At 37.6% G+C, this 19,806-nt stretch overlaps 1 protein-coding gene across 1 annotated transcript in view; it reads left to right on the top strand.

The window, feature by feature from the left end:
- LOC311207136 (myosin-IIIa-like) overlaps nt 1-19,806 on the top strand; it is a gene marked incomplete at both ends in the record, with an annotated part of 59,859 nt that overhangs the window by 11,030 nt on the left and 29,023 nt on the right. The window contains 7 exons of the mRNA XM_084283036.1: nt 2,088-2,214; nt 3,166-3,376; nt 5,508-5,655; nt 13,532-13,685; nt 14,590-14,678; nt 16,424-16,553; nt 19,058-19,137. Of these exons, the coding sequence (XP_084139162.1) occupies nt 2,088-2,214; nt 3,166-3,376; nt 5,508-5,655; nt 13,532-13,685; nt 14,590-14,678; nt 16,424-16,553; nt 19,058-19,137 (939 nt within the window). The remainder of the gene's footprint in view (nt 1-2,087; nt 2,215-3,165; nt 3,377-5,507; nt 5,656-13,531; nt 13,686-14,589; nt 14,679-16,423; nt 16,554-19,057; nt 19,138-19,806) is intronic.

Below are 19,806 nucleotides of genomic sequence, written 5' to 3'. Positions count from 1 at the left end.
CACAAGGAAACTGCAGGGAACCAGCTCTGGTGCCCATGTAAATCACTTAAGAACTGCCAAGGGAGCACTAATTTGTCTGTTTCTGCAGCAGGTGACAGAGAAGGATGCCAGCAGGGGAGGGATGATTTCCAAATGGCAAAGGTCTGATGAGTACTTGGACTGGGTTTGCATAAAGCTTCTCAAGAGTTCCAAGTGAACTCAGGGTGTCCACACCACCCTCTTTGTGGAGCGATGGCTATTGCCAGAAATCAGAGTGTGTGTGTGCAGAGACAATTTCTTTTCATTGAAGAAAAAGATACTGTAAGACAGTGAGTTCCTTTTCTAAGTTCACTTCATAGTAATGCAGCCTTAAGCTTTGACATTCATCCCAGTGCAGAGAAAGGTCAATATATATATGCATGTTCTGTGTTTCATTAGCAGAAAACATTGTATAGAATATCTTCCTCACTCCAACTAAAACTGAGACCTAAACAACACTTTATTTCTTTTAAATTTGTTTTTAACTGACTGATAGACTTTCATGGTAACTACAGTCATTACTTCCAGTCTTAAAATCAGACTGTTTTGTTTCAGGATGCATGGCAAAATTAATAAAAAAGGCTGGCTGAGATGAACAGTAATCTTGCTATATAAGACAGATCAAGCCAGACTTAAAACACACTGGAAAAGGGCACAGAAATGTCAGTAGCAATATATATTGTACAGTATAATGGCAGAAGTTAAGCTACCCATTTCTTTGAATTTTATGTGCCCCTAAGCTTAAAATGAAAACAATTGCTTAAAACCTACAGAAACTGTGAGGCAATTATCCTGAGCATAATTTTTTTAGAGTGAGATGGTCTAGTTTGTCTTGCTGTCACTGGAATAATTAATTTATTAACTGCTAGATTAACTTCTGACAGTGCCGAAAACAAGATCAAGTCTTTAAGAGCAATTAAAGGTTTTATCTGAGTAAATGATGCCTGATGTGGTACCAGCAAACTTCTGAATATTAGGAAAAAATGCTGTGGAATTACAAAGAGTCTATCAGTATAACACACTAATCAAATTTACAAAAGCGCTTCTTGTAAAACTACTATAAAACTTATAAAGCTGCTATTTACAAAATACACTATTACTGTGTGCCTCAGTATATATAGTATTGCAGATTTCTAGCTTTAAACCTAGCATGCTTTACAGGAACACTTCAGCATTTCTAAGCAAAAAGTACTCACAGATCATCGAGTATACTGATAAATGTTCACAGTTCAGGTGAAAATTCACAGCTGAAAAATCACAGTTCAAATCTAAGTGAAACCTGCAATGAAAACATTATTTCATTAATTGCAAATATGATTTTGTCCTGTGCAATTGCTTAAAATATTTACTGTATGCTTGACTTCATTGTCTAGACAAAATTAATTTCAAGGTAGAATACCTATTCAGAACCTACTAAACCATTTGAAATCTATAACCTATATTTAAATATGGTCCGTACCAAAGTGCTATGGTGTGTACTCAGTTCCTAAGTGACATTTTGAGTGGTAAAGTGCTTTGCTAAATAGCGATGTGAGGTCTCATTCTTCTCCCATTGAAGCTCTTGTTCCAATGACATCGAGAGGAGCTGTCGTAGACCTGTTATTTGGAGTACTCTGTGATTCGAGAAATTTCAATACAGATTTTTTGATATTTTTGTTGATCTAGGTATTACATTTTTAGACAAGGCTGTGCCTGCAGACACAGTGAAGGCTATATATAAATACCCTCTGATTTTCTTCTGTGCAAGAGAATTATGCTTACCACTGTTTTGAGCTTCCCCTACTCCACGTCAATCCTGTTCTGTTGACAGGTGTAGAAGAGAGATTAGGCAATGGTTTGTCTTGCCCTCCCTGGGTGTCTTATGTGTGAAAGACTATGTTGAGTACAGACCAGGTAATAATTGCTAAGGAAAGTGTTCCTAAAAGAAGGGGTCATGTTGTAGACAGCAATAGAAAGTGATTGTTCTATGTGTAGGAAACACATGGTAGAACAGCATGCCCATCACACAAACCAAAGTGACAAACTTGTCAGGCTATTAAGCATTACATCTTTTTTTAATATACTTTCAGGAACTTGGAAGTGTGTACAGTGTTCTGGCTGCCATTTTAAATGTGGGGAACATTGAATTTTCTGCAGTAGTATCTGAACATATGATCGACAAGAGCAACATTTCCAATCCAGTAGCCCTTGAGAACTGTGAGTTTTTTCTTGATTTAACATTGTATTCCTTTAGCATTTTAGTAGCAAATGTTACTGCAAGAAAGTTATCAGTGAAGACTGTATTCACACGGAAATTTTGCAAGAATAATTAAAAGTTGAAGTTAGATTAATTCCAAGCCCACCTGAATTCAAATGTGGAAAGAAAAATACCCAATTTATGCACCTTATTTGACTAACCAGTTTACTGGCATTCAGGAAACATGACTAATACTGCAGATGCTTGAAAAGAAAATCTTTGGAGTTTTTTCAAGGTTATTTGAACATTTGATGGAGAACATCATTAACATTTTGAATATCTTTTTTTGTTTTCAGTTTCTTTTTTAGATCCTCATTACTTGTTCCTTCCATGTACATGTTGAACTATAGCTCACTAATTATTTGGAAGGGATATCTTACATTATAGGTTGCAAGGAAGCAGAGGAGAGGAAGAGGCAAAGATTCTCAAGGAAGTTCCTACTCATTACAGCTGGGGAGTAAATGAAGTCTTAATGCTGTATTTTGTACATTTTCCCATCATAGAAAAATATTGTTCAACTGGGAAAGAAGCAACCATTTTTTGGAGCAAAGGACAGCTGCAGATTATAGGGATGGATTATAACTGAGGGCTATTCACACCTCATAGCTTTCATGCTCCTGACATGGTCACCTAGATTCCCTAACATTTCTCCATAGACAGTTTGGAGAAGCAATCTCCTTGAGGGAGCAATTTACAACACCTAAAGGCCTCTACTTTGAACCACTTACTGACTACAGTGGAAGGTAGGAAGGCTAAATTAGGTACTGACCATTGGTTGGTGTGAACACCCTTGTTTGTCATAGTTTAAGGCTGTGATTTGCCCCTTATTTGGTAAGACATTGTACTTGCAGCCTTGACATGCATATTTTTTCTTCAGAAATCTGCCTCTGAGCTGTGACCTTACTTCCCAGGTGCATCCTTGCTGTGTATTCAGGCAGATGAACTGCAAGAGGCACTTACCTCTCACTGCGTAGTAACTCGAGGAGAAACCATTATTCGTCCCAACACTGTGGAAAAAGCCACTGATGTCAGAGATGCCATGGCCAAAGCACTCTATGGGCGCCTCTTTAGCTGGATAGTCAATCGCATCAACACTCTTCTCAAACCTGACAAACATTTAAGGTAAAAGAAGTCTTTCCAGAATAAAAAGAGATTTTTCTGTAGGAGAAGGATTGTCTAAATTGGAGCACTTAGTGTTCTCATCTACTTTTCTCTGCTACTTTTTTATTTATGACAGCACTATTAAAATACTTTTAATCCTATTTATGCTATGCAGTGACAATACGGTAGGTATGGATAGCACAGGCATCTGGTGTTTTCCTGTTTAACTTTTACTCATTTAACCCTTTGTAAATTATGTGTAATTGTATTGAAATTACATACTAACTATTTTTTCCCTTATACCATTTACTCCTAACAGTCAGGTTAACTCTTTCATTCATCTGTTGATTACATAGGTTAAACTCTGCTCTTATTTGCACCCATGTTGTTGCTTATGTTGCAGTTTTTATGAGTGGTTATATGTATATATGAGTAGTTTCCGAACACATTTACTGAGGTTAATGTCCACTCTATCCTTACAGAGTGACATTTAAAACACAGACAAAAAAGATACTGGGAATGAGGATATTATACCTTTTGCAAATTAACTGAAGAAGAAATTATACAGCTTACATTGTAGATTCTGTAGGTCAGGACCCTCTCTGGCTGCTAATAGCAGTGAAAAGGCATGAATTTATAACTACTTGAAATGGAATATCAACAACAAATAGCTTTGCAAATCTGGATTTCATGGATATTATTTTTTTTTTTGTAACATCAGATTAAAGCCAAGGCTGCAATCCTGAAATCTGTCCAAGCTTTCAAATATTTGGTTACAACAGAACAACACTCAACAGAATTTTAATCAGTAAATAAAAGAATTAAATGCATGATAGATGGGCAGCATTACTAATCTGTGTGCCTCTCTCATGTGCCTGTTACAGAGTCCTTTTCAAATTGAATATTTACTGTGCTGGTGAGGAAGGAGAAAGTTTGACCTAAAATATTCACTGTAGAAAAATAACAAACAAACAACAAACAAAACAAAACAAAACAAAACAAACAAAAAAAAAAAGTCTGATTTGTTGCTATGGTAGTAATATATTTTTTATTTGCTATCTTTTTGTAATTAGCTCTGGGAAGGAACTGGAAAGACAAATTGCATCAGTCTGATCACCAGAAACGTAATTTCCAGACAGATAAAATAGTCACAAGTATAGGTCAAAATGAGTAAATGTCTTTGGTTCCTCCACTATGAAACAATGCAATTCATGAGATGCTATTCAATGCAATTCTCAAAGATGCTATTCAAAGTGCTGTTCATTAGTATCTTCAAGCTCCTTCTCCATATCCAATTTCCTACACTTTTCATGGGAAAAAAAAAAAAACAAATAAATTATTACAGATAGCCCCTCCAAGGTAGCTATAGATAGAATGTGTTTTTATTTTAATTTAGCTTGGAAAAAATGCTAATGCCAACTACAGGTTGTTATTAAATTATATTGTTATTTTTTGTTTCAACAAGTAATTAGAGATAGTAGAGGGTTGTTACAATTGCAGAAATTACTACATATTCCTCAAAATGTCTTAGTTAAAATTTCAAACTGAAGTTTTTACTAGTAGTACTTTTCTGAACTTAATTGGTAATTTAAATTCATGTCAAGTTCCAGTACTCAATACTAGAAGTACTTATTAGATGCATAGGAGGTCTAGCTATTCGTTTTTCAGACTTTCATGTTAAAATAAGCAGTTTTAATTGCTATGAATAAGAAGTATGAAGAAATATTATCTAATGTCATCAATCTTTAATTTCAAGGTACGATATTGAGTAATGCCTGTTTTATTACAACAGAAACAAAAAGAACTTTCTGTTGTTTCTGCACCATATCAGCTTTCTACAACAGATTGTTAACTAGCGAATATTAGTTTAAAAATAAATTGTAAATCTTCCATACACTTATCAATTGACTTGGTCATTATGTATTTCAGTTTATCTGGTCTGCAAATACAGATATATTTGAATTTACGTGCATTTATTGTATTTCAAATAAAAATGAATTGTTATTTTAAGAAAAATATGGCTTAGCAAAAACTATCCTGTTCAACTGCTGTATAGGTTTTTCCTATTATGTGCTTTCATGGAACAATAATGAAGATAGTCGTTGTAAAATAATTAAGGTACAACAATAAAAAGTTTATTTAACCTTTACAGTGGAAATGATGATGGTTTGAACATTGGAATTCTTGATATCTTTGGCTTTGAGAATTTCAAAAAAAATTCTTTTGAACAACTCTGTATCAACATTGCCAATGAACAAATTCAGTTCTACTTCAATCAACATGTCTTTGCCTGGGAACAGGTATGTCTTGAATATTTTGATAAAGCTTCAGTATTGCTGCACATATGAAAGCTTGTCTCAGGAAATTACACTGTTCCTTCTCCATAGTAGGTCATAAATTGCAGATTATAACAAATGCTTTCTGAGTATGCATTATGTGAAGCACTGTTGGATTGCTATTTGCAAGTAAAATGCCTGCAAAAAATACATTAAACTTGAAATGTACAGTATCTAAGCAACATAGCACAGTGATAATCAGACTGATGCAAATGTGGTGTTGTTTTTCTGAGTAATAACATGAGTGATATAGTGTGTGGTTCCAGAGTAAAAACATAAATGAGTGGTACCATAATTTTTAAATGCAATGTTCATAATAGCTTGCTAATAAACTTAATGAACACTGAAATTCCATTAATAAAAACTGAAAATATCACACTTAATTTGTTCTTGTTCAGGAACTAGATCATATAAGCTAAACCATGATGGATTTAATCTAAATAATTTGATGTGAAACAGAGAAAAGGAACAGAATTTTAACTATAATAGTTTATGAAATTGAAAAGGACAGTAAAAAAAATAAAGATTATCTCAACTTTCTAAATAATTCCATAAAAATCATTTTAAAATCATTATTCAATATTGTTATGTGAAGAAATTACATGTCTGGAGAAAAAATAACAGATATATATCAGAATGCTGAACAGTCAAAAACAGAACAGTCAACATTCACATTTTAGGTGAAATAATACTTTATCTGTTTTATTGAAATTATTGATTTTGTGATCTATAGAGCAAACTCCTCCTGAATACTAATTTTAAGTATTAGTAGAAAAAATGTATTTTGTCAGCTTTAATCACTGCTTGTTTGAAGGTTAGACAGGTAGAAGTTTGGAATGTGTCTAGGTATTCAGGTATGTACATGTGTGTGTTGTCAGTGTAGAGGACTGAAGAGGATTTCGATTTTAATTGGTCACTGTTTTTTTTTTTCCTATTCTGAATTGTTTCAGGCAATGCTGTCTTGCACTCTTAGATCTTGTAGTTATTTTATAGATTTGGGGGGGAGGGGGGAGATTTCTGTCACAAGTCTTTTCTTGTTTTTAATAAGATCTAAGAGAAAAATTAGCCTAATTACTTAGGTGTTTTTTTTCCAAATTGCATTACTTCACACAGAAAGTGCTCTTGGCTACTGTTGTTTCTAACAGCTTTTCTAACAGCTTGAAACTGAAATAGGACAGACTGATGAATAGTTCATCCCAGGTAAATCCAGGCACTGACCAGGTCCCATGGATTTTCATGTTTTCACTTTGCTCATAAGTTCCTTGACTTGATCTTCCATCATGGGTACATCTTCTTGCTCCCGACTTTCCCTTTGGTCTCAGGAACCTGGAATTGCTGAAGGCAAGAAAGGCAAAGATTAGTGGGGGGAAAAAAAAAAAGAAAAAAAAAAAATGCAATGAAGGTGTCAAGTATCTCTGCCTTTTTCATGTCACAAGCAAACAGAGGTACGACAAGGCCTAAATCAACTGATCATAGCCTAGTTCTCAATAAACTCATGTCAACCTAATAAGCAATGATTTCATAATTAAGCAAGGCAAATCATTTTTTTTGGCAAGGTAAGCAATAAAAACCAATACTAAATGAATTCATGAGACTAAGTTGTACTTTCAGTGTTGCAGGTAGCATGGTTTTAGCATTGTCAAGGGGTTCTTTCCTGTATCTGAATCTGAAAAGTGATCACAGCTTTGCTTTCCTCAGAGGTGCGGCCTACTAAAATATAGCCTCAGCAGTGATAGGAATAGTATTTTAGAATGTGGTCAAAAATCCTGTCCTTTGTTGTTCAGTCAGTTCCCCAGGCAGCCTCTCTGAAGCGATTCATTACCATACAAAGATGCCCTTTAATATGGGCAAATTTCAGGGAGCAGTCACCCACAACCCTTCAAGAAGGAACACCCTCATTGCAGTTGTCTCAAAAGAATGAATGAATGTCATATGTCTTACATAACGTCTGTTTATTGGAGTGATATAAGTTGCCCAAAAAAATGAAGTGGAAAAAAAATAATAGTAGTAATAAAAAAGATTAGATATACACAGATATAGTGGATTGTACCATTCCCATTCACTGAGCAGAGAAAAATTGGTCTTGCTGCTCATTTATCATCTCTGTGTCAGTCTTTCTTGCACTGATACAGTAAATAAGAGAAGTCTGGGTAATGCTTAAGAAAGAACAGCCTCTGGTTTTCCTAAGGAAGAGATTATTTTTTCCCATGAGTGACCATAAACTTCTGATTATAGGAGGTTTTCTCCTTTAGCTTTTGTTTGTTTCCTCTTTAACTTTTTTGCACCAAATGATGCTGAAATTTTTCTACAGGAATGAAAGTTACAAAGAGAATTGCTCAGTATTCAAAAATCCATTATACTCAATGTTTGTCTTAGCATTTAATGTCACTGTTATACTCCTAATGTGGTTTTGCTAGTTTTCAATAATCTTTTCCAACTTTTTGGTGTATACCACATATGTCAAAGATGAAGTGAACAAGCAGAAAAAATAAGTTCACAAAGCGATGCTTCTGCTTATTGTAATAAAGTTTCACGTAGGGTATAAATACCTTCCTACTGTGTGCCCACACTTTCCCAGTCCAAAATTATATATGGCCCCACATCAATATTTGCAGAACAAATGCAGAATAATAGAAAATATTCTGTGGTTACAGGGGATACCCAGGACTGCTCTTTAAAATTCCCTGCTACTTAAAATATAGAATAAGTATTTTTTTCTCTTCTAAATGACCTGAAAAGTCAGTGTTTGTTTAAATGGTATTGCAACACCACTGAGGCTACACCTGTAGCCTTGTGGAGTGTTCAGGCTGACAGCAGTCACAGCATCTGCCTCTGCACAAAGCTAATTGTGTAGGGGCAACAGGAATGATTGCTCCTATTCTGCGATGGAAAATAATAATCTGGAATTTGGATTCATGGATGAATATGCAGATTAGAATGAGATAAAATATTTAATTTGTCTTTTTAATATTTAAATTTTATAATGATTTTGTATCTGTTTGGGTGGAAATCAAAACCTTGTGAGAAAACATCATATAATTTTCTTGAATCAAAAAGAATAATTACACATCATAATGAATTTTCCTCTATCATGCAGGTCTAAAGAACTAAGTGGACTGAGGTATAAACCATTCAGCAGCACCCTGCTCAGACCAACCTTTTTAACTCCTTGGTTCCAGATTTAAGAAAGCACATAAGCTCCATCTCCAGTTTGGTTCCCAATTCACCTTTGGCTTCCTAAACAAAAGTTGGAGCTAAAATACTTTGTTGGATCTCAGTCTGGCTCAGTGGTACAACTAATACCATGTTGTCAGAGATTGCCCATCATGTGCTTTTTTATGAGCAGAGATCGAGTCTGCCTAGAAACTTCCAAGGGACACTGCTTATATAGCAGCAGGAGGCTCAGGGTATCTGCTAGAGCAGAGCATCTTTGTGGCAGAAGTCAAGTCAAAATTAAAGGCATTTATTCTTTATTGTTGAGTAAATATTTGTATTTAGGAATAAAACAGTTTAGACCTGAATACAATCTTCTTTCCCTAATTTAAGAGGAAGTCGGAGTATAGCCTAAGCTAGTTTAGATTCCCTGTAGGCCATGGAGACACAGGTAGATCTGTCTCCACTGACTGGGAAGGCAATGTGAGCTCTCGAATTGGTCACATCTTTTATGTATATATTGTTAGGTGGAACGAATCCTGGCACGAGGTTTTGTTAGGTTAATAGTAAGCAAAGGACAAAATAGTAAGCAAAGGACAACTTTTGTGCCTTCAGTCCTGTCCTTCATGGTGTTTCTTTAACATGTAAGCTACTGTACCGATGTAAGTTAATTCTCTGCTAGCTCCCTGATCTGCAGGTAACATTGTCCAGCCAGCCAGTTTTCCCATTTCTTTCTCATTTGTGATTCTTCTATGAAAATTAAACAGCGTAATGTCAAATATCTAAAATATTTTGGAAAGTGGTAAGGTTATTGTCAGTCAGAAGGATTCTACTTTTTGCATTTTATATATGCAATGTGTGTTTCTTGTTTTGTTTTGTTTTTACATTCATGTAACAATCTTCTACTTAAAGCTGGAAAATGTTTATTTTGAATAACTCTCTGGTGTTCCTATTTAAACCAAAGTGTCATTGTGCTGCATTTTTAGAAAAATTGTATTACATTTCTTTATTAAGCATGAAGATAATTTCCTAATGTATCTAATGATTCTTTTGTTATTAAGTGAAACCAGGCTGCACAAGCTAATATTACCTAGTTTTGATCACAGAGAAGTCACCATAAAATACTTAGATAAGATAAGAGCCCAAGTATAACTGTAACTCAGTCATTCCTTTTGACATCCCATCTATAGGAATACTGTCTAGTGGATTATGCTTTAGAATTTCAATGAGCAGCTGCTATTTGAAGGATCTTTCTTGTCATAAAACATCATGGGAGATTACAGCATCCTGTAGCCGATTCAGCTTATTAATTCAAATAAGATCTATTTCATTACAGTTTCATGATGTGCATCATGAAAGCTTTTCTGCTTGCTGCTTGTATCTTAATAATATGGTTGAAGACCAGCAATTGCATAAGAAAATGTAATATGATATCTCTTAATTCTGAGCCATCTGTCATGCTGGTGCCTGGAAGACTTGGTTATCAGCCATCCTCCAGAAGCCCATGGGAGGTGATGAAGTGAACTCACTCTATATCCTACTGGGCAGATGGTAGCATTACAGAAACTGTCAACGCTCACATCCCATTCAGTTGTCAGGATGCAGGCACTGAAGGCTGAGTGGTCACATACACCAAAGGCATTGAAAGTCAGGCCTTGTGCGTTGGCAGTGCAGGAAGGGGGAGCAGATTTTGCTGCTATGGTGTTGCAGAGCAGCTAATAAAGAGGTCCTTTCAGTTTCAGGGAGAATTCCTCTATCAGTTCTCTTAACTCTTTCACACAAGCATTTGAAGTAGGAAAAAGTCAATCATTAGGTATGTTGTCTACAAGAGGATGTCCTTCTTTGTCAATCATTAGGTGTCGTTGTCTAAGAGAGCTTCTTTGAGGATGTCTGAGTGTCACTGAAACACTCATTTCTGACAGATTTGTCCAGAGCAGTATCATCTGCAATATCTTCCCTTTTCCACCATCATAAGAGTAGTCCTGATAATCCTGAGCAGTTACAGCTGGTTTCATTAATGTAACATCTGTGTGTCCATGGAGCCATAGGCCTCGGTTAAGCTGCCCCTATGCCACTGTTATCTTTGGGAGATAACACAAACTCATTCCTTTCCTGCCTCTAGTTCCTACAGGTATATAATTAACTTCTTACCTATATCAGCGATACATGTATTACTCTTCTGTCTTGTTCTGTGGCTCAGGTCATTGATTAAAATGAGAAGCAAAACTCCACCTGTCCACTGCTGCAGGGGGAAAGTGAATGAAGTTAATGTGATGCACCTGAGATGCAGAGCCTTCATGGGGCTGTAGGAGAGATTCTTACTGTTCACACCCTTGTATAATCATATACACTGAGCCATAATCTATCCTTTGAATTAAGAGCATCCTGACAAATTAGATCAATCTGGATAATAGAAAAGTTTAGGTATATATTCTGTCTTCTCTCTCAAACGGATCAGCAGATCTATTTAGGTCAGTATTTCCAGGACAGTGTTATTGATTTTTTTTTTTAATTTTACAGTTTCTTTCTGGCTTAGAGACGAAGAGGTATGAAGTCTAATAATGTGTGCTTTTCTGTTGTATATGGCAGTTAACTGCTTTTTGAAACACTCGGTGTGCTGCCTTCTTCACTCATGCTTGACTGCCATTCAGACTCAAGTGAATGACACATATTGAAAGGTCATTGGGGTTAGAGGTCTTTGAACTCATTAATATTAGCCATCATTCATTTTCATGATACTCAATTTACAATGAATTCAGGATAGCACAACTGTGACATTACATCATAAATTAATAAAACACTTCTATAAAGTCCTATCCTTTGGAAGAGAGGTGTTTTTTAAAAATAGATCGAAAGGCTTAATTACATGTTTCATAATGTGGGGAGCAGTCCACACAGGACTGAAGGTAGCCCTGGTTTATATGGGAGCACTGTGCAGTGGGTAACCGCTACTGCATTAGGTAATCACAGAATCACAGAATCACAGAATTTCTAGGTTGGAAGAGACCTCAAGGTCATCGAGTCCAACCTCCAACCTAACGCTAACAGCCCTCCACTAAACCATATCCCTAAGCTCTACATCTAAACGTCTTTTGAAGACTTCCAGGGATGGTGACTCCACCACTTCCCTGGGCAGCCTGTTCCAATGTCTAACAACCCTTTCAGTGAAGAAATTCTTCCTAACATCTAACCTAAAACTCCCCTGGCTCAACTTAAGCCCATTCCCCCTCGTCCTGTCACCAGGCACGTGGGAGAACAGGCCAACCCCCACCTCGCTACAGCCTCCCTTGAGGTACCTAAAAAGAGCGATAAGGTCACCCCTGAGCCTCCTCTTCTCCAGGCTGAACAAGCCCAGCTCCCTCAGCCGCTCCTCGTAGGACTTGTTCTCCAGGCCCCTCACCAGCTTCGTCGCCCTTCTCTGCACCCGCTCAAGCACCTCGATGTCCTTCTTGTAGCGAGGGGCCCAAAACTGAACACAGTACTCGAGGTGCGGCCTCACCAGAGCTGAGTACAGGGGGACGATCACCTCCCTCGCCCTGCTGGTCACGCTGTTCCTGATACAAGCCAGGATGCCGTTGGCCTTCTTGGCCACCTGAGCACACTGCTGGCTCATATTCAGCTGACTATCCACCATCACTCCCAGGTCCTTCTCCGACAGGCAGCTCTCCAACCATTCCTCTCCCAGTCTGTAGCTCTGCTTGGGGTTATTGCGCCCCAGGTGCAGGACCCGGCACTTGGCCTTGTTGAACTTCATGCAGTTGACCTCAGCCCATCGGTGCAGCCTATCCTAATACAGGCAAACATTGTGGAGGGGTGGCAGTTCTTAGAGCATCCTTCTCTTCATAAATCCACGCCTGTCCTCTGACATGCTGAAGGATTAAAGACAGTCATTCTTCTATTCATCACATATAGTTTAACTGGTTTTCAAGATTTTCAAGAAAAAAACATTGCAACACACCATGGACATGGCTTTTGTAAATAGGTTACTCTCAGTCTCAATGAGAAGTCAAGGATATTTGCAGTCTTCAGCAAAGAAAAAAAAAAAAGCTCCTTTATCGTCTTTTAATCATGCTGAATACTTTTCTGCAGTTTCTTAAAAGCAGGAAAAATATTGTAGAGGTCAACCTGAGAAAATTTATTTAATTAAGTTTTAGAAAGTATACACACCATCCTTCTCAAAGTAAGAGCTTTTCCGGGTGTTTGAGGATGGGAGTCAAACAGTTGAGGCTTCTTTGATCTTGAGTCACTTTTGCAAATCTTGGCCACTGTACATCAGATAGATCTAAGCAATAAATTGGGAAAGTAAATATAGCTCCAGATGATTAAGAAATATCTCTTACACTGCAGACCAGGGGAGCAAGTAGAGACTGAAATCTCTATCCGCAAAAACTTTCTGCAAATCTTTCAGTTCTACAAGTCTGTTTTTTTAGCTCTTGCATTATTCGTGGGAAGCATCTTTACCAAATATGCCAGAGGAAGCCCTTAAGTACCCAGAGACAAATTAAAATCAATAGCTTGACAGTGTGATACATTCCAACTGGCATTGGTTCCACTAAAACCTTGATGTCTTTAGCATTTTGGCATACTTATCCATGTAGTTTTAATTTGCTACAATTGACCATTCATGAACTATTTTCTGGAGTGTTCCTGTATACACTGATAAAATGTGCCTTCTTGCCTGTTACAGAATGAGTATTTATATGAAGGTGTTGATGCAAGAGTTATAGAATATGAAGACAACAGACCACTCTTAGATATGTTCCTGCAGAAACCAATGGGTTTATTATCCCTGCTGGATGAGGAAAGTCGATTCCCACAAGCAACAGATCAGACGCTTGTAGGTAAGTTTATGGTTTATTTAAAAGTTTTGTAGGATGTCTCCCTGTTACATTTCTGCTTGCCATGTCCAGTTTGGGGTATATGCTAGCTGTGTATTTTCAGTGAGCCCAAACTTTAGTGTCACAGTATATTTCTGGGAGGCATGCGTGCAAGGATGGAAATATCTTTGAAGCTGATTTAAGAAACATGATGAGTATAAATGAACCTAAGCTGCTGGTCCACATTTTTAATTCTTTTGCCTTCAGGAATTTTTAGCTACAGGGCTTAAAAAAATAAAGATCAAACTGAGCTAGAGCTCTAGGTTCATATGCCAAGATGTTCAGCCATAAAGTTCAGCTCTGAGATTTTCAGTGAACCATATCTGAACAAGAATTTTAGTATTCTTTAAGAATAATGGCTGCAAGCCTGCTTCAGTGTCCTTCAGCAAATTATGTGTCTTATTCTTTCTATTCAGAAATTAAAATTAAAACACCTGAATATGTCGTGATTTGGATCTTGATAATTTCAGTGCTTCTGAGTCTCCAGTACAGAGCCCCCAACCAATTGGTAAATGTTTCCTCACAATTCCCCAATGTGGTAGGAAAGATTACTACATTGTTTCATATATGAAGATCAAAATCTTAGAAAGGTAAATGATTTTCTGACGTCACACATTAAAAAAAAAAAAAAAAGTAAAAAGAAAATAACTGATTTAAGATGTCCCATATTCTCTACACAGTGCCTTTCATTACAAGAACATTTTTCTTCCTTTTCCCTTAAAAACATCAGTCTGTTTTGTGCCACTGCATTGTCTGAAAAGTTAGACAATATCTTTAAAGGGATCCAGCTTCAGAAGACAATTATTGTACAATAACTCCAGTAAGATAGACTTAACTCCAGTAAGATAAACTACATGTTTCATTCCAGAAAAATTTGAAGACAATTTGAAGTCAAAGTATTTTTGGAGACCCAAAAGAGTAGATCTAACCTTTGGGATTTATCATTATGCAGGAAAGGTAAGAGACCTAATGATATTGGTTGGGGACTGGGGAACTATAGGGCTGGAAGGAAATGGAAGAGGTCAGCTGGGTTGGTTCTCAGCCTTCATCTAATCAGACCTGACATGGAAATGTTGGCAGTGCCATACACTTCAAAAGTAAATTGAAAATTTATTTTCCTTCATACAAACATACACACAAAATCAATACCAGAGCTGTGTTTTTTCTTAGATGTCACCAAGTAGATGAACTGACTGTACTATAGCAGAACCAAAAAATCACCATTATGTAACACAACTCGGAGCTTCTCGCCCTAATTCCCCTAAGTCTTCTGCTGTGCTTTCTCCCACTGCTTCAGATCAGGCTCCAGCTCCATTCTTTCTCCCTTTTAGCCCAAATCCTAACTCATTCACCTCCTCAGCCTTACTTCTTAGACCTGTACTTTGTCATCAGCCAGACAGCGTAGGCCCTGCCTTCTGCCTCATTTGATAAGCAGCATCTTGCCCTCCTCTACTAGATGACTTATTGCATATGCATTTACAACCTCAGGAGGAGTTTCTGATGTGCTGAGGGAAGATGCCACTGGCCAGCTGAACCTTGCCTTGTGGAAGCATGACTCTCTTTGGAGCTCTTTTCAGTTGTATAGATTGGGCATCACTGTCTCACATGGGAAAGTGTGTTATGCCTCTGCAGTACTGGAGCAGTTGGCCTGGAAAGAGGCAACATCCCACCCATTGGCTGATGGAAGTTAATTTGCCCCTTGTATGACACAGCCAGCTAGAAAAGACCAGGGGTGACTCCTCTAAACCTCACCTTCAAGCGACTTACATTTCACAAATGTGGCATATGTCACTGCTGAGGAGCAGGGAGCCATCTCTGCCTGTACCATTCCTGATATCAGCCACTGAAGCTGGGGATGCCACCAGCCTTTTCCAGTGTTGAACAACATTTTTCATTAGGAAGTTTCTCCTACCACCAAACTTAAATTTCCATTGCTGTGATTTAAGCTCATTACTTTTAGTCCCGTTTACTGTGAACCTGGAGAATATTTTTTCCTCTTTCTTTACAAGCTTTTATTTTATTTTATTTTATTTTATTTTATTTTATTTTATTTTATTTTATTTTACTGTAATTTAAGATTGTCAGTGAGTTATTTTTTGTGCTTTCTTTTGAATTTAAACATGCCAGGTTTTCTTGTGGTTCATTTTATGAGCCCTGGAGGTACATTTGAGTTAGGTATACCATGCCTGCATGTGTGTAGAGAGATTTCAATTGCAGCTTGTGACTTTGAAAGCTGTCTCTATAATTAATACAGAAATCTCTAGGAAGTGTGGCACAATATGAGTGGGACAGAAAGACTGCACAATCATATGGTTAATCCTGTGTGATAGGGTTGAAAGCAGGTGCATTGTTAATTATGTGTTTACACCTAAACTGGTGTAAAGAAGTGACACCAGTATGGTTGTCCTCCTGTTGAATCCACATTGGCTAAAACAAGCATTAACACATCTGCATTAGGGAAAAGAAGTGTCTCGGACTTCTTTGGAGTAAGAGATTTGCTTTTAGTGATCTGCACCATAATGGTTCTCAGTATTGAAAAGTAACAACTGTCAGCGATCTAAAGAAAGACTGTGAGTGAGAGTAAGCCTTGTGGCAGAAAAACTATTTGTGTCTCAGTACATTATAAGCCACATGCCAGAGTACTTAAATTTACAGTTACTTTCCAAAAGCCCATAAGATGCATAAATGCACTTTTTAAACAGGTTCTGTATAATGCGAGTGGATTCCTAGCCAAAAACAGGGATACCCTGCCAGCTGATATCGTGCTGCTACTGCGATCATCTGAAAACAATCTGATACGACAGTTGGTAACCCACCCTCTTACAAAAACAGGTATTGCTACTGTGGTAGTCTTCCTATCCTCCTTCTCTAGCCTTGATGCTGACCACTGCTGGGTTTCATGTGACCATTTATTGATGACATTATACACTTTGTGGCTTAACTTTCCAACCCTAGAATCTATACAGAATGGAGCCCCTGCCATCTCAAGCTGCAGGGGAGGGACTGGTCTGGTCAAGTGCGAAGGAAGTGGTAGAGGCTTCTTTCAGGGTCCCCTCTTCAGGTTAGGGGCACGGGACAGGGAGTGGAGTGCGTCACTTTTGTTGAGGACTGAACAGAAAGGATCAGGTAAGTCACTGGCCTTTTTTGGACAGGGTATATGTAAGTTGCCTGTTTGTCTCAGTGCAATTTTTCTCTAAAGCATTAGAGAACCAAGGTGGGGCTCCTAACATTTACTGCAAAGAGTGAGGAGACACTCCTATATACCCTGTCTTAGTCCTTTATATATAACTGTTGAGGCCCTAGCAGTGAACCCTTCCTCAAGGAGTTTATAAGGGGGTGGAGGAAAGTATATGGCTCTACAGAAATCGCTTCTAAGTTGCACCTCAGATGAACTAGGCCCTTTGCACAGTGTTCTACTTTCCTTTTTAAGGTGATAGGTAAGTCTCCTTACAACCAGAAAATCTAAGTGGCAAATACCATTTGTGTCCTGTCTTTAAATTCTGCCACAAAGTTACCCAATAACCGCTGTTACCTTATGTATATTACAGCCAGGCAGTAGTTATTTGTTATTGTGTAGTACTGCTCCCTGTATAAGGGCACGGATGCTGTACAATAAGTACTTCACAACATTACTTTTTTGTACAACTACAAGGGAGAACAGGAAAGCTAAATTGGAAGAGCCTAATGGAAATTTCTCTAAAATTTTATCATAGCTTACAGAAACTGAGGTTTTGGCAAAGCCGCTATTCTTCACAAAGGTTGTTTTGCTGGAGGAGTGCAAAATCTGGTCCTTAAGGTCTTTTTTAAGCCAGTATTCTTAATAAAACACTAAACACAGTGTCCTTCCCTGAACGTTTTAATGTGTTGATATCTGCTAAGACTTTAAACTATAATTTCTGTGGAGCCAAGGTCAGAGCCCAAATGGTCCCAAGAACTTTTGTAATGTTTTGCAATATAACTCTGAAGGTTATTTCAATCTTGTTAAACATTATCAAACTTCGTGTGTAGCCTTTTGAAACTGACATAAACCATCCACATCCAGCCAACTAAAAGCTAGATTTCTGGTCTGTCATTCATCTAGAATCAGTGGAAATATAGAGGTATAGCCAGAATCCAAGCCATCCTGCCCTGCCATCTCAGGTGTTTCTCTTAGGATGGGATAAATCTACTCTGAAGGTGCTTCTCTTCATGGAATACAACAGGGATCCTATAGACACCTCATGTCCTGACAGCTAATGTTGGGTATAAGTAATCCTCTCTCTTTCTGTCCCATTCTGTGACATTCAGCTAAGCACAGGGTATTTTTGGCATTTGATATCATCACACAATACATTACACATTAGCTGAGCATCCATATAGTTGCAGCTATTTATCCAAATCTTATCCACCTCTTCCTGATAGTAGCTGAGCACAGTGAGTTTACAGGCTCTCACAATGTATAGTGAGATGTCAGAGGTATGATGTTATTAGTAGAAGCAATTGCAGCATGCAGCACTGGTTTTATCAACATAAAGTGACATTGTGTAAAGGCCATAAGCATTTTCATTATTTCTTTAGAAGACCAGTTTCTGTATAAACCACTCCTGTGAACCTCTTCCAAATCACTATGACAGGGGTCGTACTTGACTAAGAGTTCCAAGGCTGATGTTTTAAGACAATGTCTATGATAGTAAACAAAACACGACCAGTGACCAGTAGCTAAAACACTGCCACAGGATTGCCCATTTTGAGTAATTGTAAGCATCCCTCCCTGGGACACTTCTGTTCCTTGTCAGCTAGCATTCTCCCAGGAATACCCAGGCACATGTCACAAGAAAGTGTAGGCCAGCAATGATTTCCAGTAAGCTCTGTGGAAGGACACAACCCTATTTTTACAAGTTAGTTAGAAGAGTAGAGAAGTATACAGTTTAGCTCTATAGACTTGAGTCATGCCATGTCACTTGACCTCAGGGCCAGAGAGGGGTGCTAACACATATTTTTAACTAATATATGTGTAGCCTTAGAACTAGGATAATAAAATAACATCCTTAGGGTAAAAGCTCATGGATGCTAGAAGATACACCTTTTTTACCTTCTGCAGCACTCTGTTTATTTTTTTGCTCTAGTAGGTGACATAAGTGCTGAAGGAGGAAAATTTAGCCCATGTTCCATCATCGTGCAATTTCTTCAGAGCTTGTTCCACCCCAACGGTGAAAAGAGAAATGAGGACATGCTCAGAAAAAAGTCAAGGACCTTTATAATCATATGGTTGCACTTAATAACATGGTTCAGCATACCCTTTAGTTGAGATGAGATCTAAGAATTTTGGTAGGTTGCATTCTTTCATCTTCCCATAGGTAACCTGGCACACAGTAAAAGCAAAACTACAATCAGTTACCAGATGTGGACCCCCCAGAAATCAATCAGTCACACAAAGGTAAGAAAACTGATTTCGTGATTCTGCATTCTGCACTTAACCTTATTTTAAACTAGAAAGGCAATACTGTTGTTGGTACTAAAAGTGAGCAAGTAACCCCTTCGATGGTTTTTTTTCCCTCTCCTGTTTTCTTTTCTGTTTAGCTGGATATCTTTGTGTTGTGCAATTCATATTCCTTCCGTGAGGTAAAAACCTAACATTTCCCTTCTTTCTGGCTATAGTTTTATAACAATTTCAGAAAAGAAAAAAAAAAAATTTACTTCCTAGCTATATTGTAGCAAAAAGAGAAATTAAAATTTTGGTGTGGCGTATAGTCATGTTCCATAGAGTGTGACCACAATAGCAGTGGCACTGGAATAACAAACAGGACCTCAGACATTGTCAGGTTATTTGTAGCAGTTATTTGTAGCAGTTATCAAATTGTGTCCTTGGTGTGTGAATGTTTGTGTATTGTGTAGCAAAGTAATGTAATGGTGTAACTACTTTGTGCTAGTGATCACGCAGTAACTTTTTCAGTTTTGAGTACTTTTTTTTTACTTGATGATTTTCTCTGAGGGGTTGTTTGTTGAGGCATTGGAAAGGGCATTACATACTCAACAGAGATAAGAAGTGTCTTTTTTTTTTCTTCATCCATATAGAATGAAGCAGGAGATACCGGACATCATCCAA

Source organism: Netta rufina, assembly GCF_964035555.1.
Source record: "Netta rufina genome assembly, chromosome: 2".
Lineage (NCBI taxonomy): Eukaryota > Metazoa > Chordata > Aves > Anseriformes > Anatidae > Netta > Netta rufina.
The sequence above is the reverse complement of the archived record's forward strand: the minus strand, read 5'-3'. Positions and strand labels throughout refer to the sequence as shown.